The following is a 27,349-nucleotide window of genomic DNA, read 5'->3' as shown; positions in this document are numbered from 1 at the left end:
CCCGCGCCGCCGAGCCTTCTGGGAATTGTAGTCCAGGCTCGCCGAGCCCAAACGTACTTCCGGGTTCGGCCAGAAGCGCAGCCATTGTCCCGCGCGCGGACGTTTTTTGTCTCCGCGCACCTCGGTCCTTCGGAGGTTAAGTCGAGTGGCCCTGCGGATGCCGACTAGGGGAGGGGACAGAAGTAGCTTAACCCGAGTCTGTCGTGTGCAGAATCGGGGCAGAGAGTTGCTTAACCGAGCTCGTCTTGCCGCAGAGCCGTGCTGGGCACTGAGGCTGGGACAGGCCCTGCCTGCCCCTCGACCCGGTGGACGCCCAGGTTGGTGAGGGGCGGGGCAGCGCCGGGTGTCCCGTGCGCGCATGCGCAGGGTCTAGGCGGTCCGCTGGGATGGCGTGTGTGGGTGGGCGATCTGGGACCTGCGTGGGCGGTGCTTCAGCCTCGGGTCTCAGTAGTTGGTGGTGATACTAGGGCAGCTGCAGATCACGGGACTGTGCTCTGCGCACGTGCGCGGGTACCTGGTCGGGTGTTGCTCTTAGGATGCTCTGGGGATGCCCAGGTTGGTGGAAGACAGGCTATATGCACGGGTGTGGGGGAAGATCCTGAGAACCCCGCCTCCCCCTCATTCAAGGCTGGAGGAGCTGAGAACGACTGGGTTGATGAAGTGCCCAGTTGCAGATTCTGGTTCTCGGAGGAGAGGGGCTCTGTCATTCCTGTATTCTTGAGCAGGTGTTTGAGCAGGAAACACGAGATGGGAGGTGAGATTCTGGGTAGTTGACTCTAGGACCCTGGAGCAGACACCACTCTTTTTGCAGACCTGGGGGCGCCCTGGGTAGTGGACAGACTAAGTGGGAGTTGCAGTTTCTTGTTTTAGGAGAGGCAGCGCTATTTCAGCGACCGCCCCACCCAACCCTCCCCCCCTCCCCCCCTCCTCCCCTCCTCCCCTCCTCCCGCCGTGAGACTGGCTGATGGACTGTAGACTCCTAGGTTGACGGAGAGACCAGAGCCTAGAGGCAGGTTCTAAGAAGAGGGCTTCCTACACATGTTGGAGATGTGTGAATGGGAAGCAGGGACTTGGACCAGTGATCCTGGGACCCACGTAGGATAGTGCAGAGTCCTAGGACATTCAAGTTTGGTGAAGACACTGGGTGACAGGTACAGAATCGGAGTCCCAGAATGACAAGCTGCAACAGCTGCCATCAGATTGACAGCTGTTTGGGCAGGAAGCAGGATGCTGCCAGCATGATTATGAAGTAGGTGTTCCCAGGACCTTTGCTCGGGCTGCCTAGCTTGCAGGCGTGAGAATGCTCCAGGTGGTAGAGGAACAGAGTCTGGGCTGCAGATTAGGACCTGGAAGGGGCTGTATGCTAGGTGGCACCCAGGGGTTGACGTTTGGGTTGGAGGAAGCAAAAGGCCCCGGTTCCCATGGGAGCTGCTCTGTCGTGAGCTTGAGAACCCCCAGGCTGGTGAGTGCCCAGGTCCTAGGCCTGATTCTGGAATTCTCTGCTCCAGTTACTGTTTGGGTGTTCTGAAGTTATGGCGGTAAGCAGGCAGTGAGGCTGGGGACCTGAGAACCCTCACAGGGGCTGGTGGGTGCTTGAGGTATCCCAGGGAGGTTGAGGAACAGCTTGGGAAATGCAGCTTCTCGTCTCAGGAGCGGGAACTTGCACAGTGCCCCAGGCTGGCCGAGGGCTCAGGTCCTGGATGCAGATTCTGGGTGTGAGCCCGCTCTGCGTGCGTGGGTGTGCCAGCAGGAGGAGGGAACCTCGATGGGTGGCCCCTGTGCGGTGGCTGCTGGAGTAGAGGCCTGAGGGCCCCAGTTTGGAGCTTTGGGTTCTGAACTTGGGAGGGCCAAGGCCGCGCTCTGCACATGCACTGGCATTTGGGCAGAATGGGTGCATAGGCAGTCCTAGGACCCTGGTACTGCCTGAGGATGTCCAGATGGAGGGAGCAGCTGCAGATTCTGGGCTGCAGAGGGGTAGGGCTGTGCCAGGTGCCCTCTGTGCACATGCGTAGGTACTTGGGTGAGTAAAGAGGAGCTGGAGGTGGGTATTAGAGGGCGCTGGGGTCTTTGTGCCCCTGGCGCCCCGCTCACAGCCTGATGATGCCCAGGTTGGTGGAGAGACAGGATCTCCCTGAGCTGCAGGTGCCCAGGAAGATGTTTGGGAGGAATCTGGGCAGGTGCGACTCAAGTAGGGGCCTGGGGAGGTTGGTGGGGGAAGCAGTTTGGGTGCGGGTTCAGGGTACAGCTGCATTGTGAACTCACCCTATACTGTTTGAGTGAGAATCCAGTGGGGCTGAGGGGTGGGTAAGAGGGAGAGATGGGGCAGGGATGGCGTGCGGAGCGGGGGATTTGCCAGGGGCTGTTCTAGTCTCCGACCCAGGAACATCGAGTTGGTACAAAGACAACTGAGGTCCACATTCTGGGCCTAGGAGGGGCTGGCAGGTGCTGGTGTTTGTCGGGCAGCCGCCGGTCCCATGCCGGCTTTGTTTCCGACTCGGGCGTGAGGACACCCAAGTTGGTGGAGGGGCCAGGTCAGAATTACAGATTCGGGGCCCAGGAAGATTTGGGGTGGGGGAGAATCTGGACTGGCGCTCTTCTGGTAGGAGCCCGCCCACCCTAGAATGGTTGAGGGACCAGGTCCTGGGTGCAGCTGAGCTCTGTGCTTACACTTGGCTGTTTGAGCAGGAGGTGAGAGGCAATCCACCCGACAGGTGCTGGAGGGTCAGGCTTGTCAGTGGATCCTGAGAGGGGCGGGGCTACGTCATGAACTTCCTGCAGTTAGTCACGCACGGAGTTTGAGCCATCAAGCCCAGAGCCCTGCTGTTTGCCTTAGGAAGAGGTGCTGATTTGGGGCTGCAGATTCAGGTTGGGGGTAGCGGGTGCACACCAGGGGGTCCTTGATGTGCTGGGTGTTTGTAGGGGTCCCAGGATCCAGTGGGATAGAGAGGGACTGATTCGTGCTGCAGGTTTTGGTGATGGACGGAAGGCTGCACTTGGCCATGTGGTGGGCTTCCAGGTAGGTGGTCCAGAGGCCCCAGACAGTGGAGGAGCTACAGGCTAGAGCTGCAGAGCCTTGGCCTGGGAGAGGGACTGAGGGACTCTAGGTGCAAGCACAGCTATTCAGGCAGGAATCTATCTGGGCAGGAGCCTCTAGAAGCACAGTTGCCATGGGTACTGCATCCTCGAAGCAGAGACTAATCCAGGGAGGGGGGAGCCACAGGGGACCTGCACGAAGATGCTTTACTCAGGGCTTTTCCCCTTGCAGCTCAGGACCTCAGGCCCCTGCCCGTGCCTGGAGGAGAGCATGGAAGAGCGGGATGAGAAGCCCCCAGGACCCCTGAAGGCCAGCGCACAGGTGAGTGGAGCTTCCCTTCCCTTGGGAGACCCAGAGCTTGTCCCCACCCATGCCCCACAGCCTGATCCCCTGGGTTTGGGACACTGTCCAGCTCCCTTTGCAGTGTTTTGGGGGCTTCTGGCCCCTCCTGATCAGCAGGCTTCTAACACTTACACACTATACATTTTATGGGGCTCCCTGCATTTCCTTACCCTCTTAACCCAAATAACTCTTTCTGGAAGGAATTTGGCATCCTGTATCCAAAGCCCTTAGGGTACTGTTTACTACCCCTTGGCCAGCGACTCACAGCTTTGCTTGAGAATAAGCAGTTGGAAAGAATGTTTGAGAACGTGCAATGCAAGAGGAGAGTTAATTGAGTTCTAGTAAGACCATGAAATGGAATTCACTGTAGCCATTGATAGGATAAAAAGATATTTGTGATCTACATTAAGTAAATAGCATTTTGAAATGATTAAAAAAAGGACGTAGTTTGCGTGTGCATAGAAAATACGTTATAATATATCAGTTAACAAAGATTATCTGTAAGTTATGTTCCCAGTGACTTTATGTTTTTATTATTTATACTTTTGTACTCCTGTACAACGCATTTTAAGGTTAGGAAATTAATGATTTAAAGCATTTTCTTTGAGAACATTTCATTTCTTAAAGATGTTAAATTAGAATTTCACCTTTCCCTTCCTGGACAGTTCAATCCTGAAGCTATTAGGTGGGGCAGAGCTAGGTAGGCATCTGCAGTTGAGGGAGGGCTGCCTGCTGTGGGGTGGCACAGCCTGGTCAGGGTGACAAGGGCATCCATGTGTGAGGGCGTCAGTGACCCAGCGGGGTGAGGTAAGTGTCCACATGGAGGAGGAGTTCTGGTTTGGGGTGACAGGGTCAGAGCAGGTGAGAAGAGCACCCAGAGAGGGGATGCCCCAGGGTGGGCAGCCCAAGTGCAGTGAGGGTGTCCACGCAAGGGGTGGTCCAGCTTAGGGTGTCCGAGCCAGAGCCGGGTGAGACGGGCACCCGTGTTGGAGGTGGGGTGCATCCTGGTGTGCCGTATCACAGCCTGAGCAGGTTGAGGGCATCTACACGTGAGGGTGACTCAACGTGGAGTTTCAGCTCAGGCAGGATGTTGAGGGCATCCACACGGAGTCCAAGGCCAAGTGACTCGAGAGTGAGTCCCTGAGAAGAGGCCACCTGGCCTGCAGAGTCAGAGCCCAGGCAGGGTGGCGAGGGCCCCTTGGCAAAGTCCAGCCCCGTGTGGGGCGGCAGAGCCCAGGTGGGCCGAGGAGAACCGTGTAGGAGAGGCAGTGGCGGTGGAAATGGGAGATTAGTTACTTACAGGGGGGTCAGTCAGATAAACAAATCAAATAAGGGTCATGGTGAAACCGCTAGGTGGCGTTTCGCGGGGGCTTCTTGGAGGTCCAGTTCTTTATGTCTCAGCGCAGAAAGAATTCGGCGAGAGGCCAAGTAAGAGATGAGTGATTTATTAGAACAGGACGCTTGTGAGGCTTACAGGTGGGCAGGCAAGAGGGTGCCGTGCCCCCCTAATTTAGTGGGCTACAGTTTTATAGTCAAAAGTGGGGAGGGGGAAAAGGCCACCTTCTTCCTCATTCTTGAGTAGACCTCATGCTTCCATCATCAGTTCTTCCTCCACGTCGGGCAGGGGAGTTTTCTTGTCTCTACATGGTCAAGCCGGGACTGTCATGACGCAATGGAAATGAGCAAAAAGGCAGTAACATATGCTAAAAACGGTAAATCATCTCAGGCTTTAGTATAATGCCACTTTTTCCTTATATTTTTGTTTTCAGTGCACACAGAGGAGCATGTCCTAGGAATCATTAACTTACTGAGCTCACTGGGCAGGATGTGGATCTCATGCCACCATCGTGTCATTGTTTGGGGGCACGTCTCATGCTTCTGTCGCATAGTTTTGTTGCTGAGCAAGCCCGCTTGGTTTTGTGGTTAAGCGAACCTGTTTTCTTGAGTGATCATTAACTTACAGGAGTCTCCCGTACTTCTTTCTTTACTTACAATCCCCTAGTGGCATTAGCTATTTAATTACCTACTTTGTCCCTTAACTCTGTCCCTATCAATGGGAGGCAGGGTTCTCGCCGTCAGCTGTGGAAAGAGAGGACTTTGGAATGAACTTGGTGGTGATCAGTGGAATTGGAGGTATTGGTGTGGCTTATGGTTTTCAGTATATGTAGATGTAGAAATACATACAGATGTTGTTTGCCTCTGTGTGTGTGTGTTTGTGTGTGTGTGTCCACACAGATATACACATATATTTTCCCTGTCTCTGTCCGCTGTGAGGGGCTGAGAGCAGTGACACTCTGATACCAGTGTGCACCCCTGGTGTCCAGATCTCAACTTCTAAATATGCCACAGGTTTTATGAGTTTACTGTTGATGGATATTTAGTGTTCGGTTTTTTGCTGTTATAGACAGCACTGCTATAAATGTTTTTGATTATGTAAATGATTCCTTGTACACGTACACAAGAGTTTCAGAGAGAGAAGTTATGCAAATACAAATTTACATACATTTGCATTCACATCTTTATCAAAAGTACAGGTAAAATGAGGTTTGTTTTTTTTTTTTTTTATTTATGGCTGTGTTGGGTCTTCATTTCTGTGTGAGGGCTTTCTCCAGTTGCGGCGAGTGGGGGCCACTCTTCATCGTGGTGCGCGGGCCTCTCACTATCGCGGCCTCTCTTGTTGCGGAGCACAGGCTCCAGATGCACAGGCTCAGTAGTTGTGGCTCACGGGCTTAGTTGCTCCGCGGCATGTGGGATCTTCCCAGACCAGGGCTCGAACCCGTGTCCCCTGCATTGGCAGGCGGATTCTTAACCACTGCACCACCAGTGAAGCCCTAAAATGAGTTTTGATGTGACCATTGGTATTGTACTTTAAGCTAGTAACTTCAGGTGTTTTCTGGGAATCCTAATGGTCCTTTCACCATCTTTTTCTATGCTATACAACTGAATTAGCAATCTACTCATTATGATTTTTACTTTCATCAAATATTTATTGATGGACTAACCAATGTAAGGCCCTGTGTGAGGTGCTGGGGAGAAAGATGACTTAGTTCTCACAGACAGAAAGGCTACATAGATAGAAAAAGCAAAAACATTTTCCTTCTTGTATTAGTTATCTCTGGCTGCATCTCTCAAACTCAGCATTTTAAAGCAACCAACATTTTTTATCTCACACAGTATCTGAGGGTCAGGAATCTGGGAGCAGCTTATCGGGATGTTTCTGGCACTTGGGGTCCCTGATGAGGCTGCAGTAAGTTGTTGGCTGGGGCTGCTGCCTTTGGAAGGCTTGCCTGGGTAGGGGATCCACTTGCAAGCTCACTCATGTGGCTGTTGGCGAGAGGCCTCAGTCCCACACCACGTAGACCTCTCCCCAGGGCTGCTCACAACACAGCAGCTGGTTTCTCCCAGAGCAAATGATCTGAGAGAGATTAGAGAGAGAGAGAGGAAGGGACGGAGGGGGAGCGGGAGCTTGCACGCTTAATTGCACACAACCAAGATGGAAGCCACCGTGTCTTTTATCATTTGATCTCAGAATGACACACCATCACTTCCTCTGTAGTCTGTTGGTCGCACAGACCCACCCTGGTACCAGGTGGGCAAGGACTACATGAGGGTGTGAATACCAGGAGGCGGGGGGGTCCCTGGGGGCCACCTTGGAGGCTGGTTTCCACACTTCTCAACTCTGAATGGTCTGTAGTTCATTTTAATCATTATCAGAAGACGCACGGGTGCTTTGGGCCTGGAGATGGTAAGCAGAGCCCTGGCAGGGAGAGACAACCAGGGAGCCCAAGTCTTGGCTTTGAATGAGGGACACTCAAGAAGAGACTGTATTGGGACATCACCTGAGAGGTTTCAGTGACTTACATACCTGGAAGTAACTCGGCCTTGAGGCGACTCTAAACCCTGCCTGCCTTCAGGGAGTGAGACCAAAATGTCCTGCCAAGGTGGTGGTGGAGCCTCGCCTGTTCCCTGTCAGTTTCAACATCAGAGCTGGGCAGGTTGTTGATGAGTTGGTGACCCCGTGCTGGAGGGTCTGTTCTGTCCATTTGAGGAAAGTTGAGAATTTTTCATAGATAATGGTGTGGGATGGGAGAGAGAATTTTCTTGTGCATGAGAACTAGCGAGACCCTCTGGTCAGGAGGATCTCTGAGAAAATCAGGCAGGGGAACCTTCAGCTTTTGGTTTGAGTAGGGGTTGCTTTTCCTCCCTCTCAAATTAGTAATTAAGAAACTCTGTGCCCTCCAAATGGACCCTGTACATCACTTCCCTTGAGCTGAAATGTGAACTCTGCCCTACATCTCCTGTGGGCGATAAGAGAAATTAACACACCAAGGAGGGAAATTCTCCTCCTGCATGCCTATTAGAGTTAATATCCTGGACCTCCTCACAGATGGAGGAGTTTCCCAAATACAAAGCTTGGAGAATTGAGTTCAGTAATCATTCTGTGATTTGATTTGATTCTAAGCTTTATTTTTTTCCCCCAAGAACCACCCCCCGCCCCCTGAGTTAGGTATGTTTGGTCAACTCTGTTTACAGGAGAGCAAGTAGCAAATAGTCCTAGGACTGATTTGAGCAAGGGTTCACTGTGAAGGGGACAGGCCACTCCACGAGGGCTCTGCTTGTCTCTCTTCCTCGGCCCTGGGTCACACATGGTTCCACTCATATCGCAGAGAGAACGGTTATTACCTTTTGCCTGTAACTCTTCTCCACGTGGAAGTCAACAGGCTAATTCCTATTCCAATTCTGTAAAGTACACAAAGAAAAAGGAAACTGTTCCTTCATTACATGGAGAGGTGATTGTTGAACAAAAGGGATACTTTAAAAAATGCTCCAGAAGGACATTACGCTAAGTGAAATAAGCCAGACACAGAAAGGCAAATACTGCATGATCTCACTTATGTGTGGAACCTAGAAGAGTCCAACTCGCAAAAGCAGAGAGTACAATGGTGGTTGCCAGGCAGTGGGGGAAATGGGAAGATGTTGGTTAGATGTTGCAAAGGGTCAGTTACGTGGGATGAGTAAGTCCTGGGGGATCTAATATACAGCATGGTGGCTAAAGTTAACAATATTGTATTGTGTCCTCGAAATTTGCTGAGAGTTGATCTTAAGTGTTCTGACCATATGAAAAAAATCGTAACTATGTACAATTTTTATTTGTCAGGTATACCTCAGTAAAGTTGTAAAATAAAATAAATTGTAAATAGTGAAAAAGAATAAAAATAAAAATGCTCCAGAGCACACAGAAGTGGGGGTAAAGGCTTTTCATTCCAGTTATATATCCAAAACCGTGCACTTATCTCTAGCCTTGTCACATTCAGACAACTCACACTGTGCTCCTGGTCAGTACTGAGGAGAATACAAAGGTGAAAAATATACCGTTCTTTACAGTTTAGGGTTCATGACCCAGGTATATAGACATGGAAGTAATTCGAGGAGAATGATTTTACTGGTACAGTTAGGGTCCAATAAAAAGAGCTAAGAACTAAGGGAAGAAGAGACAAGACTTTGTGCTATCTGGGAACGCTTCATGGAAGAGGTGGCATTTGCTCCAGAGCTTGAATGATCAGACTTTGAGCGATGGGGCCATGGAAAGGGGAGGAGTTCACATCAGGCAATCAGTGTTTGGACCATCTCTGGTGAACTCCGTGGACTTCAATGAGTTTACGAAACTTTATTACCATTTATTTCTGTGTGGGTAAAATTGACATGTCACTCCCTTCTTCAAAAGAGTTTAGATAATTGTGTGAGATAGTCTGTGTTGAAGTACTCTGTGTGTTGTTAAACACACTAGCAAATGATAGATATTATCTTAAGGAAACCGCAGGAGCTAAGATGTAAATACAGGAGACATTCCTAAAATGGTTGGTAATCCGAAGTGGATAGAAGGAGTGGGTGGGTGTAGGGGTGTGTGTGTGTGTGTGTGTGTGTGTATGTGTTCACATACTTTTGTGACAACATGGTTGTTTTGTTTTGTTTCTTTGGCCGCGCTGTGCAGCACGCAGGATCCTAGTTCCCCGACCAGGGATCGAACCCAGGCCTCCTGCATTGGGAGCGTTGGAGTCTTAGCCACTGGACTGCCGGCGAAGTCCCGACAGTGTGGTTTTTGAGCATTTAGTTTGAGAGAGTAAGTTGGGGGTAGGTTCTGGAGGCTGATGCTTTGAGTTTTCTGAGAAGAAAGGGCGCCCAACAGAGGTTTCTTCTAACCAGAGGAGGGACTTGAACTCAGCAAAGACTTGGTGCCTTTGGGGACCAAAGGACAATGTGAAGGCTCAGGTAGCACATTCCGTGTGGTTGTTTTACTGTCAACACACGTTTATGAAGTGCCTACTATGTGTCAGTACAGTCGGTCCTCCTTATCCTAGGGCTCTGCAGATTCAACCAACCCAGGATCAAAAAAAATTTTTTTTAATTCCAAAAAGTTCCAAAAACAAAACTTGAATTTGCTGCTTGCCTGGCAACTCCTTCCATCACATTTGCATGGCACTTACATAGCACTGACATTGAATGGGGTATTATAAGTAGTCTAGAGATGATTTAAAGTAGACGGGAGGTTGTATGTCGGTTATATGCAAGTACTGCGCCATTTTTATACAAGGGACTTGAACATCAGTGGATTTTGGTATCAGTGGGGGTCCTGGAACCACCCCCGCGAGGACACTGAGTGATGACTGTACTGATTGAAGCACAGTGAAACCATGGTAAATAGGAGAGAGGAGAGCTCAGCTCTTATGGAACCCACTCCAGTGGAAGTTGGATTTTTTAAAAAAGGTATAAATATACGTGTGATGCAAAGAAATGAAAGCAAAGTGGCGGAATTGACTGCTGGGCTGGTGGCAGGGAAGGACATTTGGTGCAGAGATGACCGTGAGCAGAAGTGATCTCCCTTCTGTTTTCCTTGTGAAAACTTTTAAATCAAAAGATGTTGAAAACAGTTTTGATTAAAGAGAAGGTGCATCCATATTCCCCAAGTAAAACTGTTTTAGCAGTTGTGGCAGATAAGGAGAATTTTGGGGTTTTGTCGTTACTAGTACCTCCTGAGTTAGAAACGTGAAGTTTTTCAATTCTTGGCATTGTTTCTTAACTGGTCTTAAATGTTAAAAACAAGCAAAAAAGAGTGAAAGATTATGTAATAATTTAAAATACAGTCCAGTGTTTCTAGGTTTTCCTTTCTTGAGAAACTTCTCATTTCCCAGGTAGTTTTAGATTATAGGATGAGTTAACTTCTGGCCCTTAAGTTGTTAGAATTCAACGTCTGCCACTTTTGTAGCAAGAAAAGACACCTTTGGTGTTGTCACACATTAAGAATGCGATTTCTCTTAATAGCTGTTAAGAGAAATATTTGAGTCCGTTAGCAGTTTGGGGTCAAAACTTGTGGCTCCTTGGGGCCATCTGTAGTTTTGTTGTTGTTATTCTAGCCTTGTGAGTTAGATTTGCATGTTTTTGTTCCTTGGCTTTTGGAGCCATTTTGTAATGCCCAGGCAGCCATGTTAAGGCAGTTTAACCATCCTGGCATTTGTACTCAACAGTAATGCAGGCAATTAGCGGTTAAGCTTTCACATTGGGCCACCTTTACATTGTGACAACTCCAGTTAATTAAATACTCAGCGTTACCCTCAGTACCTGCCCAGGAATTATAGAGAGGTGTTTTTAGGCTTGGAGAAATCCTTTTCTGACTTTAAGCTAGCCACTTTTCATGACCCTTCCCAATGCAACGGTGAAATTTTATCTAGGTTGATAAGGGAGGGAAATTGGCACACCTGTGAAAAGTACAGTAGTTTATCTCCTTTTAGTTTATGATTGAGACTGAATGATAACTGAGTTATAATCAAGAATCAACAGTAAAATCATCCCTCGGTATCCGAGAAGGATTGGTTCCAGGAGTCCCCATGTATACCAACATCCTCGGATGCTCAAGTCCCGTAGTTGGCCCTCCACATCTGTGGTTACACGTTCATGGATTCAACCAACCAAGGGTTGTGTAGTACTGTTCGTACTTATTGAAAGAAATTCACATGTAAGTGGACCCGGGCAGTTCAAACCCATGTTGTTCATGGGTCAACTGTACTTATTTCTCAGTGTTTGAAGATTTAAGAAGGAACAAAGTACACAGGCATACGCTGGAGATACTGCGGGTTCGGTTCCAGACCACCACAGTAAAGTGAATATCGAAATAAAGCGAGTCATGTGAATTTTTTGGTTTCTCAGTGCATATAAAAGTTATGTTTACACTATACTGTTGTCTCTTAAGTGTGCCAGAGCATTATGTCTAAAAAGTGTACATACCTTAATTTAAAAATATCTACTGCTAAAAAAATGCTAACCATCATCTGAGCCTTCAACAAGTCATACTCCTGTTGCTGCTGGAGGGTCCTGCCTCACTGCTGGTGGCTGCTGACTGATCAGGGTGGTGGATGCTGAAGGTTTCTGGGAGCTGTGGCAATTTTTAAAAAATAAGACAACGATGAAGTTTGCCTCATCCATTGACACTTTCTTTCTCGAACAATATTTCCGTAGCATGGAGTGCTGTTTCGTAGCATTCACCCACAGTAGAACTTCCTTCAAAATTGGAGTCAATCCTCTCAAACCCTGCTGCTGCTTCATCAGCTACGTTTATGTCATATTCTAAATCCTTTGTTGTCATTTCAACAACCTTCTCAGCATCTTCACCGGGAATAGATTCCAACTCAGGAAACCACTTCCTCTGCTCATCCATAAGAAACAACTCCTCATTCATTAAAGTTTTTCCATGAGATTGCAGCAATGCAGTCACGTCTTCCAGCTCCACTTCTAATTCTAGTTCTCTTGCTGTTTTCACTTCATCTGCGGTTACTTCTTCCACTGAAATCTTGAACCCCTCAAAGTCATCCATGAGGGTTGGAATCAGCTTCATCCAAACTCCTGTTAATGTTGGTATTTTGACCTCTTCCCATGAATCATAAATGTTCTTAATGGCATCTGGAATGGTGAATCCTTCCCAGGAGGTTTTCAATTGACTTTCTCCAGATCCACCAGAGGAATCACTATCTATGGCAGCTATAACCTTATGAAATGCATTTCTCAAATAATAAGACTTGACAGTTGAAATGATTCCTTGCTTCATGGGCTGCAGAATGGATGTTGTGCCAGCAGGCATCAAAACATTAATCTCATTGTACCTCTCCATCAGAGCTCTAATATTTTAGAGCTCTAATATCAGAGCAGTAATATTTTGAAAAGAATCTTTTCTTCTGAGCAATAGGTCTCAACAGCAGGCTTAAAATATTTGGTAAACCATGTTGTAAACAGATGTGCTGTCATCCAAGCTTTGTTTTTCCATTTATAGAGCACAAGTAGAGTAGATTTAACATAATTCTTAAGGGCCCTATGATTTTCAGAATGGTAAATGAGCATTGGCTTTAACTTAGTCACCAGCTGCATTAGCCCCTAACCAGAGAGTCAGCCTGTCCTTTGAAGCTTTGAAGCCAGGCGTTGACTTCTCCTCTCTAGCTATGAAAGTCCTCGATGGCATCTTCTTCCAACCTAAGGCTGTTTTGTCTACAATGAAAATTTCTTGTTTAGTGTAGCCTCCTTCATTCATTACTTAGCTAGATCTTCTGGATAATTTGCTGCATCTTCTCCATCAGCACTTGCTGCTTCACTTTGCACTTTTATGTTATGGAGGCAGCTTCTTTCCTTAAACCTCATGAACCAACCTCTTCTGGCTTCAGAATTCTCTTCTGCAGCTTCCTCACCTCTCTCAGCCTTCACAGAATTGAAGGGTTAGGACCTTGCTCTGGAGGAGGCTTTGGCTTAAGGGAATGTTGTGGTTGGTTTGATCTTCTGTCCAGTTCACTCACACTTTATCCATATCAGCAATAGAAATGTTTCTCTTTCTTGTCATTCGAGTGTTCACTGGAGTAGCACCTTTCATTTCCTTCAAGAACTTTTCCTTTGCATTCACACCTTGGCTGACTGGCGCAAGAGGCCTAGCTTTCAGCCTATCTCAGCTTTCGACATGCCTTCCTCACTAAGCTTAATCCTTTCTAGCTTTTGATTTAAAGTGAGAGATGTATGACTCTTCCTTTCACTTGACCACTTAGAGGCCATTGTAGGGTTATTAACTGGCCTAATTAAATATTGTTGTGTCTCAGGGAATAAGGAGTCCTGAGGAGAGGGAGAGAGAGACGGAGGAAGGGCCGGTCAGTGGAGCAGTCAGAATATACACAACATTTATGGGTTAAATTTGCCCTCTTATTTGAACACAGTTTGTGACACCTCAAAACAATTACAATAGTAACATCAAAGATCACTGATCACAGATCACCATGACAAATACAATAATAATGCAAAAGTTTGAAATATTTTGAGAATTAGCAAACTGTGACACATAGACATGAAGTGGGCAAATGCTATTGGGAACATGGCACCAATAGACTTGCTTGATGTAGGGTTGCCACAAACGTTCAATTTGTAAAATGCGTATCTGTGAAGCGCAGTAAAGTGCAATAAAATGAGGTATGCTGGGGGAATTCCCTGGCAGTCCAGTGTTTAGGACTGTACCTTCACTGCTGAGGGTGTGGGTTCAATCCCTGGTTGGGGAACTAAGGTCCTGCAAGCCGTGGCGAGGCCAAAAAAAAAAAAAAAAAGAGGTATGCCTGTCCTTGAACAGAGTGTCATTTGACAGGATGAGTCATTGTACTTGGTAGTAAAAACTTCAGGAAGCCACAAAGGAATTATCTTGTTTCAGAGTGATTTTTTCAAGAGGGAAACATTTTTTGCTGTTTGGTAAATATTGAATTAAGGAAAAGAAATGTCATTAAAAAATGGATACCATGTTGAAACACAGACTGTGAACCTGCACCTCAATTCTGCTTTTCCAAAATATAACTGCTTTTAATGCTTTCGAGACTGCCCTTCCGGACTTTTCTGGGCATGTTTATAATTTATAAAAATGTATTCATGGTCTATATACAGTTCTTAATTTTTTCACTTCACAATATATTATAGACATCTTTCTGTCCTTTATATGCATCAATCCATGCAAATCTATCTTTTCTTCTCTTGGCTGCTAAATAATATTCAGTTATCTGGATGAAGCATAATTTATTTAACCAGGCACTTACTGATGGACACTTAATCCACCCCCCCCCCCATTTTTGCTATGATAATGTAACTCTTTAATGAGATTTCTTGTACATACATCTAAGTATTCTTTCTTTCCTTCTTCTGTCTCTTTTCTTTCTCTCTTTCCTTCCTTCCTTCCGCATGGCTTGCAGGATCTTAGTTCCCCGACCCGGGATTGAACCTGGGCCAGGGCAGTGAAAGCGCTGAGTCCTAACCACTGGACCGCCAGGGAAGTCCCTAAGGAAATACTATCAAGAAGACTTACTGGATGTTACATTTTTAAAATATTGCCATTAAAAAAACAAAAATAAAAGCAAAGAGTATATGTAAAAAACGGATGAAATCTGGATAAAGTCGGTACCTGAGTTAAAAATGTTGAACTGATATCAGTTTCCTGGTTTTGACAATGCACTGTGGTTATATGTGATAGTATCATTGGGAGAAACTGGGTGAAGGGTACACAGGAACTCTCTCTGTTCTGTTTTTGTAAATTCTTGTGAGTTTTAAACTATTTCAAAATAAAATGTTATTTTAAGAAATACATTGCCAATCCAGGGAGGTTGTATCAACTTAAACTTCCACTAGGAGTATATGAAGCTCTTGACCCGTGGGCCACCAGGGCAGGAGTCATTAGCAACAGGCCGAAGAAACAGTCCATGTGGTTGGGATATTGGGTACATACAGGGGTTTGAGCAAATAAATAAATATAAATAGGATAATGGGACCCAGAGAAGGAAGGTACAAATATAGAAAGTGGGAAGGCTAGAATAAAGTGTGTTGTTGAATTCTAATTGGAATTATTGGTGTGAATTTAATGGTCTCTAATGTATAGAGGTGTCATAGAAATAGAGATGTGATTTTATCTGATTCAAAGAGATGAGCATCTTTTTGTATATTCACTGGCCATTTTATTTCTTCATAGTTGAGTTGCATGTGCATTTTCCTTTGTCTATTTTTCCTTCTTTCTGATTTGGAGGAAATCTTAACAACATAGATTCTTATTGGTGGTGCCTTTATCGGTGGAACTTTTTGCCAAACATTTTATGAAGTTAATTTGTTGATCTTTGTCTTTATCATTCTTTGGTCTTGCTGTATTACGTGTTATTTCCTTACAATTCCGTGATTCAGGAATTCAGGCAGGGCCCAGCTGGACAGTTCTTTTCTTCTGCATCGTGTCTGGGGTCACTCAGCTCCATTCAGCTGGTAGCTGGGCTGGTCTGGAAGATGCACAAAGACATCATGCTGTGTCTGATGCCTGTTGCTCCTCCAGATGTCCCCTCTCTCTCTCCACATGCCCAGCTTGAGCTTACCAGTGGGAAGGAGCAGAAGTTTGGTAGGTGGGATGTGTTAAAACAGATGGTCTGTCAAATCCTAGCCTACTCACAGTGGGAGTTTTGAGCCATGACTTAGCTCCCTGATTATTTTCCTTTTTCTCATCTGCTTTGCCTTCTCAGGACTGTCTCCTTTCTCAGATTATCGTCAAGGTCGAGAGAGACGATGCTGGGTCACTGGCCGTTGCATCCCAGGTGAGTTGGACAGGGCCTCTGTCTTCACCTTGAGAAATGTACATGGCTGGTGGGTGGCAGAAGCCACATTGAAGTGAGCTGGGAAGTGAGTAGAAAATGGGGAAATAGAGATAAGAGTGGGCAACTTTTTACAAAAAGTTGGTTATCTATAAAAGATTGAAGAGAGTGATAACTGCAAGGAAATCTGAGGTTGAGGGTTGTTGTCTTTTATCCCCTAAAGGTTTGAAAGGATTTGGCTCGGTTTAAATGGTTGCAGGAAAGAGTAAGTGGAGGAAAAGAAGTTAACGGTCAGGAGAGAGAGGAGATAAAACTATAAAGCGGAACTCACAGATACAGAGAACAAACTAGTGGTTACCAGTGTGGGGGGGGGGGTGCAGTAGAGGGGTGGGGGAGTGTGAGGTACAAAGTATTGGGAGTAAGATAGGCTCAAGGATATATTCTACAACGCGGGGAATAGAGCCAATATGTTGTAATAACTGTAAATGGAAAGTAACCTTTCAAAATTGTATAAAAATTAAAAATAATAATTTAAAAAAGAAGACAAAAGTGACAAAGCAGAGTCCTTGATTAGTGCCAGGGGAATTAATTCAGAGCATATGTGAATGCATTGACTCTATTAGAGGAAGAAGGGCTCATATAAGAAAAATGAGGTTGAGGAAATTATCTGAAGGCTTGTGTTTTTCTCTGTGAACAGTCAGGTGAAATTATCTGTTGAGCATGTGGGTGGGACTTGGAATGGAGAGATGTTTGACTAGAGTAGAGAAGGCTTAAAATAGTAATTTGGATTATGAGAGACAGGCTGCTGCAGGAGGTATAATAGGGTTGCTGGTCAGTCCGAAAGGCTCATTCTGAGATAGTGACTGTTTTTAAAATTTATTTATTTATCTATTTATTGGCCGTGCCACACAGCTTGTGGGATCTTAGTTCCCCAACCAGGGATTGAACCCGGGGCCTCGGCAGTGAGAGCACAGAGGGATTCCCGATAGTGACTGTTAATAATACTCTATCCAGCTGCTTTTGTGGTTTTCTTTCCCTGTGGCATTCTGTAACCTACTTTCCATGGAGAGCAGATTTGACATTCAGATTTGTTTAGTTTTTGTAGCCAGGTGTATTCAGTGGAAGCCTCATAGGTCAGGGTAATATTTGAAAGAGAATTTTTGAATATATCAAATAGAAAGATTAAGGTGAGTGATCCACAGGCTCTCACCTGAATAATGAAGATGGGAAAGATAAAAGAGGATGCTAAACAGAAAGGAAAAGACTACAAACTGGAGGATAGTGATAGTAGATATTTTAGTAAAGGCCCCAAACCAGCAGAGAATGAGAGGAGTAAAGGGAGTGATTAAGCAAGTAAAGTGGAGAATTCTGATGTCGTAATGAAAGAGTGAGCACTTCTGGGTGTGCAACTTGAGAGGTGGAGTACTTTATGGTGATTTCAAGGTCTGGGGTCTCACACTAAGAGTGAGGGGCTGGGAGTTGGGCTGGCCATATGAGTTGATGACTGAGAACATAGTCTGTGATGTTAGGGAAACTTGAGGTTGCATCCCAGTCACTAACCTTAGGCCTACATGTTAATTTCTCTGACCTTCTAGCTGTTCATCTGAAAAATGGTGCCGCTAATGGTATTTTCTCACAAGGGGCCTTGTGAAAATTAAGTGAGCCATAATTTATGCAACATGCTTAGCACACTGCCTGACACCACACAGTAAGTGCTTCATTAAAGTCAGTTATTTTTATATTATTACCAGAGGACTCTACATGTGGATGCTATAGACTGCGCAAGACCAGACAGTACAAGTTCTTGAATTAGAGGATAAATCCTAGGTATTATAAATCTTCAGTGGTTGGGGGCATGGGTGGTGTTCAAGAAGTTGGTACAACAAAGCTCCAAGAAGTGAGGTAAATGGCATGAGTTTCTGGGTAACTGGGAGGACACACACCCTCCTCCCCCTCTGTTGCTGAGACCCGTGGGATGGGAGAGCACGACCACCCTGAGCCTGTGAGGACTGCAGAGGAGGGAGTCCTCAGGGGGGAAGTGTAGGTTTCTATTAACACAGGGATGTAGAGAGAATATTTGGTGAAGATGTAGGATTTCTTTTTTCTTTTTTTTTTTTTTGCTGTGTTGGGTGTTCGTTGCTGCATGCAGGTTCTCTGTAGTTGCAGTGTGCGGGCTTCTCATTGAGGTGGCTTCTGTTGTTATGGAGCATGGGCTCTAGGTGCGTGGGCTTCAGTAGTTCCAGCGCGTGGGCCCTAGAGCATGTGGGCTTCAGTAGTTGTGGCGCATGGGCTCAGTAGTTGTGGCTCGTGAGCTCTAGAGAGCAGGCTCAGTAGTTGTGGCGCACGGGCTTAGTTGCTCCGCGGCATGTGGGATCTTCCCAGACCAGGGCTCGAACCCGTGTCCCCTGCACTGGCAGGCGGATTCTTAACCACTGCGCCACCAGGGGAATTCTGGATTTCATTATTATAGAAGAAGAGTTCCCAAGGGCACAGTTGAAGGGTTTGGGAAGATATTTTGAGGACTGGGGAGTAGGGGACAGGTGAGAGGAAGAATAGAATAAGAGGGGATAGAAGTCCAGAAACAGCCAGTATCCATATGCTGAAGGACCTTTTCAAATGGGTATGTGATGGGCCTTGTGAGATTCAGGTGAGAGGAGAGGATTTCCATCAGAATTTGAACCAGGATTATTTTGATATATTACAGAGTCTACTGATATACTATTGATTCACTTACTGAAATAATTTACCAAATATATAATTAGTCTATACTATACACCAATACTGTACTAAGCTCTGGAGTTACTGCCCTCATGGATTACAGCCTAGTGACAAAGATGACCATTATGCAAATGATAAGAAAGCATGGTGAGTCTTATGATAGAAATTCCTGGAACTTTGAGAACATATAGCCTGGGGTGCAGTGGGGAGTGCTAATCTAGTCTAGTATTATTTATTTAACATTTGAAGAAGTTTGATATTAAAGGGACCTACATTAAACAGTGAAGGGGAGTGTTTATTAAAAGGAAGCATGGATTGGAGGTTGAAAAACAGTACCTATAGATTCATGTTCAGCACAGGGGGCAGTTTGCAAGTGGTATTTCTTTTCCTTTTTTTTTTTTTTTTAAGTATTAGATCAATGTTTTATTAAGATCTTAAAAAAAATATGACCTGAAAGAATAACACATATATTTGTAGGATCTTCTGGCTGAACTTTCTATTTCTTTAAACTGCTGCTTAAAAATATTTACATAATTGTTATTACCTATAAACAACATTGTGGTTCTGATTATTTTCTTTGACTCAGTTCATCCTTGTAAGATCTTCAATCCTGAAGAAATGGCACAAAATGAATAATGAGAAATAACAAATGATCTTTCTGAATTCCATTTTGGGGTAACTGTGAAAACCTTTGAGATTTTAGTGAAATTTATGGGCCACAACTTAGAAAAAGGTACAGCAGCATTTTGCATGGAGTTTCATGGGATTCAGGGACTTCGTGTCCTATGCATGAACCACAGCTTAAGAACACCCCATCTATTTAAAAAGCCTTGGCAAGTGGCATTCGACTTCTGTGGTTTTTGCTGCCTTTGGGTAAGGACAGATCACCTCCAGCACTTTTTTGGAACAAAATTCCTGCCCAAAAGTCTTAGAAGGAGGTTTTTTCCTGCTTAGAGGAGGCAGTCCAAGAGACCCCCTTTACATGGCAGTAATGACAGGCCCTATGGTGCAGCTTATAGTGTGGACAAAATAGAACTGTTTTCTGAAGACTTAAGAGTTCAGAATAAAGGTCTCATTGGCTGTCACTTATTTTTTGAGGCTTCTCAAACCTAATCATCCTGATAATAATTCCCAGCCTTTGTTTTTTTTTAGTAAACTCTGGTAATGGCTTTTCATATATCATTACAATTAATTCACTCAACAGCACAATGAATTGGGTATCATTAAGCCTAATAAATAGAAATGGAATAAACTCACCATTAATAGATGATCAGATTAGATATATTTTTTTTTAAAAATTCAGACATAGGTTCTTAATAGATGAGAAAACCCACGTCTCTTTTCCATATCCAGTTCTCTTAACCTGTACATACTGCCTTTCATTAAGGCCCACATTTCATTTTCTGTCTCAGGCATCAGTAAAGCCTGTGTGCCAAATCTGGCCCGTCACCTGTTTTTTGAAAATAAAGTTTTATTGTAATAAGCCACATCCATTTGTTCATATATTTTCTGTGGCTGCTTTCTCACTATAGCAGCAGAGCTGAGTAGTTGTAATAGAGACCGTATGGCTTGCCAAGCCTAAAATATTTGCTCTCTGACCTTTGAGAGAAAAAGTTTGCTGACCTTGTTCTGTTAGTTTCTCGGGAATTTGGAGGGAATTCCTAAGTAGGAATTCTATATTCACCAATGCAAAAATCATAATAAGCATTTTCTTTAAGGTCAACAAGAGAGAAAACAGTTTATGTCATTTCCTATCTGGTGTTCCTCTTTGGGGTTATATAAACAGGTCCAGCATCCAAAACCCAAAGGGGCTCACCTAGAAGGTACCTGTATCCCTTGACTAGAATCCTTTGAACGTTGATCATCTCAGGACAATTTCCAGGCCATCAGGTTTTCTTTCTTCCACCTGTCAAACTTTTCCTCTGTGAACATTGGAAGGAAATGATACCCAACTGAGCAAGAATGTGTATCCTGTTTTAGGAAGGAGTGAACTTCCAAAGAGTGACTGTGGACTTCACTCAGGAGGAAGAAGGCACTTTGAACCCTGCCCGGAGGACCCTGGACAGAGACATGATCCTGGAGAACCACAGGCACCTAGTCTCTTGGGGTAAGAGTACAGTCCCCTTTAATGAAGTCTATATATTGAAATGATTTCACAAGAGCTAGGGAATTCAGAGGCCAGAATGATTTTGGCCATACATAGATTGCATTTGTGCTTTTTATTCCCCAGTGAAGATTTAGTTTTAATTTGTAGGGTAGCAAAGGTACAGATTCTTGGGTTTGAGCTCATGCAGTCTTCTTGGCTACTAAAGGCCAAGGACCCACGGACTGGGACCAAATTCTGAAGTGATTTTCTTTTGTCCCCAGCCCAAATACCCAAAGTCCTGTATCTTTCCCTATCAGCTTTTCAAACCAGATGCAGTCTCCTAGTTGGAACAAGGGGATAAGTATAAAAAGAGTTTTTCAACACACATATCCAGGTGAGAAACAGACATTTAGGAGTCATTACAGGTATAGAAGATTTGTTTGAAAAATCGCCATAGGGCATGCTGCATATTTCACCATCTCCCACACCTGGTGGACTATATACATCACCACTTTTTCCAAGTGTACTTTCTATTGCCTGGCCTAATAGCCACCAAGACTTCTGTTTATGGGCTAATCTTCATCCTCTCTCACTTGGAACTAAAGGAATTCATGGGGCCATATTAGCCCCTAAGGCATTCAGGGAACCTGGGATAACAGTGCCCCCATTATTTTTTCCTGGTTCACAAAGTAGTTTGACCCTGTCTTACTAACACAGACTGTGCTAGCAAGTTCCATGCCTCCAGAAATTCCTAGAAATGTAGACACTAATTTCTATTTCAGTGAACATATATCTAGCACTAAGGAAGGTAGAAAGGACCCTCTATTTTTTTGCTAAGGATTGCAAAATTGTTTTGCAATTCGGTAGATTCTGCATAGGGGATCTTGTTTTGGAATATGGAGATATTTGACATCTGAAGTCTTTTTATTCAGCAACACTAAGATTGAAATAGTTTCATATTAGTGCCTTGTTACACTATTGGACTATGGTAGTTCTCTGCTTACTGCTTCATCCCATCCTTTTGCTTTCTCAATTCATGTTATAGGTCCATAGCTGAAAACACATCCACATATAATTGCATACTTTCTTATCAGCTTTTATTCCCCTATTCCAGCTCTAACATTGTTTTGGCTAGGGTGTTTTATTTTGCTTCCTTCCAGACTCGGCAACTGCACTTGGAAGAAGAGAATCAACATCAGAGCAGAGCATTTTTGGTGATGAACCATCCCACAGAGTGAAGATAGAAAGGTTGACAAGAGATGATCCTTGGTTATCTTCATGTGAAGAAGTTCAGGATTGTAAGGAGCTGTTGGAGAAGCAACAGGAAAAACAAGAGAGACTTTTGAAGGAAGTGACATTCACTCACAGAAAAGCTATTAGTCATGAGAGAGCCTGCAAAAGTGATGACCTTGAGGAGAAGCGTGGTCTGAATTCCAGTCTTCTTTCACCACAGATGATACCCATAAGAAACCATTTTCATAAACATGCTTCACATGTTAAAAAATTGCATTATAATTCTATGGTAAACACTCATCAGATGATTAATGATAGTGAGAAACTCTGTGAAAATAAAGAATGTGGAAACCTCCCCCAGAGCATTCATTTTATTCAGTTTACAAAAACTCAAGCAGAAGATAAATCCTATGGATTTAGTGACAGTATTCAACATTTTAGCCGTGATAAACCCCGAAACCTACATGAGAAAATACACGCACAAGGAAGATCCTTTGATTTTAAGGAATGTGGGCAAGTTTTGAACCACAGTATATCCCATAATGAACAACAGAGAACCCCTGTTGAAGAGAGTCAGTATAAATGTAATAAAACCTCCCAGAGTTCATCCCTTGCTCAAAACATGAGAAATCATTCTGAAGAGAAACCCTTTGAATGTAATCAGTGTGGGAAATCCTTCAGCTGGAGCTCTCATCTTGTTGCACATCAGAGAACTCACACAGGGGAGAAACCTTATGAATGTAACGAATGTGGGAAATCATTCAGCCGCAGCTCTCACCTCGTTTCCCATCAGAGAACTCATACTGGAGAGAAACCTTATAGATGTAATCAGTGTGGGAAATCCTTTAGCCAGAGCTATGTCCTTGTCGTGCATCAGAGAACTCATACTGGAGAGAAACCTTATGAATGCAGTCAGTGTGGAAAGTCATTCAGGCAGAGCTACAAACTTATTGCACATCAAAGAACTCATACTGGAGAGAAACCCTACGAATGTAATCAATGTGGGAAATCATTTATCCAGAGCTATAAGCTTATTGCCCATCAAAGGATTCATACTGGAGAAAAGCCCTATGAATGCAATCAATGTGGGAAGTCCTTTAGTCAAAGTTACAAACTTGTCGCGCATCAGAGGAGTCACACAGGAGAAAAACCCTTTGAATGTAATCAGTGTGGAAAATCTTTCAGTTGGAGTTCTCAACTTGTTGCACACCAAAGAACTCATACTGGAGAGAAACCCTATGAATGTAATGAGTGTGGGAAATCTTTCAACCGCAGTTCTCACCTTGTTATGCATCAGAGAACTCATACTGGAGAAAAACCCTATGAATGTAATCAGTGTGGGAAGTCCTTCAGCCAGAGTTATGTTCTTGTTGTACATCAGAGAACTCATACTGGAGAAAAGCCCTATGAGTGCAGTCAGTGTGGGAAATCCTTCAGGCAGAGTTCATGCCTTACTCAACATCAGAGAACTCATACTGGAGAGAAACCCTATGAATGTAATCAATGTGGAAAAACATTCAGCTTGAGTGCTCGACTTATTGTGCATCAAAGAACTCATACTGGAGAGAAACCCTTTACATGTAATCAGTGTGGGAAAGCTTTCATTAATAGTTCTAAACTTATTAGGCATCAGGCAACTCATACTGAAGAGAAACCCTATGAATGTAACTAGTTTGGAAATCTTTCAGCCAGAATATATCCCTCCCTCCCTCCCTCCTTCTCTCCCTTCCTCCCTCCTTCCCTTCCTCCCTCCCTTCAGCCCCTCACTTCCTCCTTCCCTCCTTTCATTCCTCCAGGATTACATGTATTGGAAAGAACTACCATGAAAACAATGTGTGTGGAAAAAGCTTTCAGTTAGCTCTCTGTTATTGTGTATCTGGAAATTTGTTCTGGGGAAGAAATAGAGAAAACTGTGAATCACATATTTTACTTAGCAATTCCATGTTAAAAAAATCAAACTTGGCCCTAATAACACATTCCCACAAAAGTAATAACTATTGGCACTTTTCCTTGCAGAAAGCACTTCGACCTGAGTTTGAGAAAATTATCATTAAATGGGCAATATGCTGTGGAGTGATTGCCAGTGAGGTGGACCTCTTTTCCAATAAAGAATAAATGAGAATGCTAATACCGGTGGGCTTGTTGTTGAGAAGATTGGGAAATTGCTGTAGTTATTAGAACTTAGACTGGAAAAAGGCATTTCAGTGTATCATTTTCCAACATGATCTCCCTAGCAGCTACTTAGTAATGAGTTTCATACAGCACTTTCTCTTATATGTGAAGGTTTTGTAAAAATTAGGGAAATGGCTATGATATGAACTGAAAAATGCAGGGCAAGAGTATAGAACATTCATTTCTAGAACCATCATGATAAGATATTTGTGTTTGGATCAGGATCTAAAGGGATTCTAGGCGTATCTGTTTTAATTTTAGGTTTATGCCTTTTTTTTTTTTAATTATGGAATAAGATATCTTTTTTATTGTTTTAATTTTCATTTATTTACTTATGGCTGTGTTGGGTCTTCGTTTCTGTGCGAGGGCTCTCTCCAGCTGCGGCAAGCGGGGGCCACTCTTCATCGCGGTGCGCGGGCCTCTCACTATCGCTCTTGTTGCGAGCACAGGCTCCAGACGCGCAGGCTCAGTAATTATGGTTCACGGGCCCAGCCGCTCCGCTGCCTGTGGGATCTTCCCAGACCAGGGTTCGAACCCGTGCCCCCCGCATTGGCAGGCGGACTCTCGACCACTGCGCCACCAGGGAAGCCCTATGCCTTTTTTTTTAATGTATGCTTTTTTATAATACTAATAAATGATATGAGTAATAGTCAAAAAAAATAACAAACATTTCCATCTCTTTGACCATTTAGGAAAGTCTGGACAGTCAGATAGCAAAGATCCCTCAGGGTTCTGAGAGTTCCATTTGGATTAACATGAACAGGTTACTCCTTAGGACTTAGATTCCAGGAATGTTCCTCATTGAGAATAAAATATTTCCTTGGGAATGTGGAACTGGAAATTTAAGCCAGAGGGAATGAGAATGCATGGGCAGTATGGAGGGCAAATGGGCTTTTTTTTTTTTTATTTTTAACCCATATATCAAAAGCAGTATAAAGGAGCTCTATTTTTTAAGGTTTTTTTTTTTTTTTTTTCTCCCATCATGTAGTATTGTCTTTTTTTTCTCTGGGATATGTTCCCTAATGTGAGAATCCTCTGAGTGGGAAGGTACTGCCCTGGCTAAGTGCTTGCCATCTAAATTAAGCTCACAAGAATGCTTTTAGTGAGGTAATATTTGTAGCTTCTCATTGGTTTTTTAGATTTGGTTCACAAGTCTTTCTGGTCTTTGCCCCTATATCATGAATTCTAATCCTATGGATTGTCATGGACCTGAAACCTCTGATCCCAGAGAGTTATTGAAAAATAGACTGAGAGTTGAACTGAGAGACCAGAGAATAGAGGTAAATTCCCTGGAGAAAGAAAGAAAAATAAAACAGCTAAAGTGATATCTAATAGGGGTTACCCTTAGTAAATTCTGTCCCCAGGATATGACCCTAAGTGGATTCATCTTTATGAGGGTTAAGCCAGAGAGTGCAGCACACCTCGCAGTGACTGAAGTTCTGGGGGAATAGTTGTTGATGGCTGGAAAACTGGCTGCCCACCCCAGGAGAATCTTCAGTCAGTCCATGAATGCACAGATAGAGGAAGAGAAGGGGTTCTCCATGCACTGTCTTTGGGGGAGGACATAAAATTGTGAAAATGCTAATTTGGTAGTGGGACATGGTTAGGCTGCTTTTCCCCAAAATTATAGATAAAACCAATATCAGTGCTAGGTACAAGTGGATGATTTTCACTGGGCATGTTGAATCTTACTTTGAAGACAGGAGACAGGATTGTACAAATGAGTTTAAAGCCAACTGGGCTAAGAAGGAGGCCTGTGAAGATTTCAGGTTTGGGAAGGGGTTTATCTCAAAGTAATCTTTTTAGTGTTAAAAATATTTCATTGAAAATGAAATTGATAAAACTGCAAAGAATTTTGAAGTGAGTATGTGTGTGATTGTGTGTTTCTTGGCCAGGTTGAATATGAGTCATCTGTGTGCACTAAGTCATAAGTATTACATCAGTTCCTAGGTGATGAATTATGGTTGCCAAGTGTTTTGAAGTAAGGTAGATCCAGTAAATAAACAAAAATGTTAATTTCATTATTTGCTCAGTAATTTCCCTCTGTAGGAAAGGTATTCTTTTAAAAAATAGTCAACCAATAATGAAGAGAAGTTAAAGTGACAGTGTGCTAAAAATACATATTTAAACCTCTGAACCTAAAATTTAGGTTTAAAAGGGGGAATCAGTAAGTTGATTTTAATGACATATGTATGACACATATATAAGCACACATGTCCCCTGCATAAAAATTTTTGTGTAAAATTCACAAAGTAAAATTGTACTTTGCTATAGCAAAATGTATAGAGATTTGACAGGCCAAATTTCTTTCACCATACTCCAGTAAAATTAGAAATAAGTGAAAGGTGACCAAAGCGTTTTAAAATACATGGATGTTAAGGAATACTCTCTCTCCTAGAACCAATTTTTTAAAACATTTTTATAGTTTTATCCAGATATAATTGACATAAGTTTAACATGTACAGCATAATGACTTGACTTACAAATATTGTGAAATGGGGACTTCCCTGGCCGTCCAGTGGTTAGGACTCCATGCTGTCACTGCCGGGGCCATGGGTTCAAGCCCTGGTTGGGGATTAAGATCCCACAAGCGCAGCCAAAAAATATATATATATTGTGAAATTATTACCACCATGAGTTAACATCCATCATCTCATATAGATACTAAAAGAAAAAAAAAGGTGGTTTTTTTTTGTTCCTTGTGGAGAGAACTCTTAGGATTTGCTCTCTTAGCAGCTTTCAAATGTACCATTCAGCAGCATTAACTGTAGTCATCATGTTTCCTCCTACACTCCTGCTTAGTCTTCAGTACTTTTGTACTTTGTCCACCTTATTTTGTGGTTTGATGTTTCAGCTTACTCCTAGGCCTGACAAAGATAAACGTGCTTTTAATTTGTTTGTTTTTGTTGTTCTTATAAATTTATTTATTTATTTTTGGCTGTGTTGGGTCTCCATTGCTGCACGTGGGCTTTCTCTAGTTGCAGCGAGCCGGAGCTACTCTTCGTTGCAGTGCGCAGGCTTCTCATTGCGGTGGCTTCTCTTGTGGAGCATAGGCTCTAGGCACGTGGGCTTCAGTAGTTGTGGCATGTGGGATCCAGTAGCTGTGGCTCGCAGGCTCTAGAGCGCAGGCTCAGTAGTTTT

At 44.1% G+C, this 27,349-nt stretch overlaps 1 protein-coding gene across 4 annotated transcripts; it reads left to right on the top strand.

Moving 5' to 3' along the window:
* The first annotated feature begins 86 nt into the window (after positions 1-86).
* Positions 87-24,279, top strand: ZNF180 (zinc finger protein 180). 4 transcript variants are annotated; one of them, XM_068527230.1, is made up of 5 exons: positions 87-317; positions 3,266-3,355; positions 15,949-16,002; positions 20,698-20,824; positions 21,964-24,279. In XM_068527230.1, the coding sequence occupies exons 2-5, from the start codon at positions 3,305-3,307 to the stop codon at positions 23,706-23,708; spliced, it is 1,977 nt and encodes a 658-aa protein (XP_068383331.1). In that variant the 5' UTR covers positions 87-317; positions 3,266-3,304; the 3' UTR covers positions 23,709-24,279. The 4 variants fall into 4 exon arrangements, with proteins under 4 accessions (XP_068383331.1, XP_068383329.1, XP_068383332.1 ...); XM_068527228.1 differs by having other exon boundaries at positions 15,931-16,002; XM_068527229.1 differs by lacking the exon at positions 87-317 and adding an exon at positions 2,983-3,016 and having other exon boundaries at positions 15,931-16,002.
* Positions 24,280-27,349: the final 3,070 nt, after the last annotated feature.

The sequence above is a fragment of the Eschrichtius robustus genome, chromosome 19 (assembly GCF_028021215.1).
Source record: "Eschrichtius robustus isolate mEscRob2 chromosome 19, mEscRob2.pri, whole genome shotgun sequence".
NCBI lineage: Eukaryota > Metazoa > Chordata > Mammalia > Artiodactyla > Eschrichtiidae > Eschrichtius > Eschrichtius robustus.
Note: the sequence above shows the minus strand (reverse complement) of the source record. Positions and strands in the feature narration are given on the sequence as shown.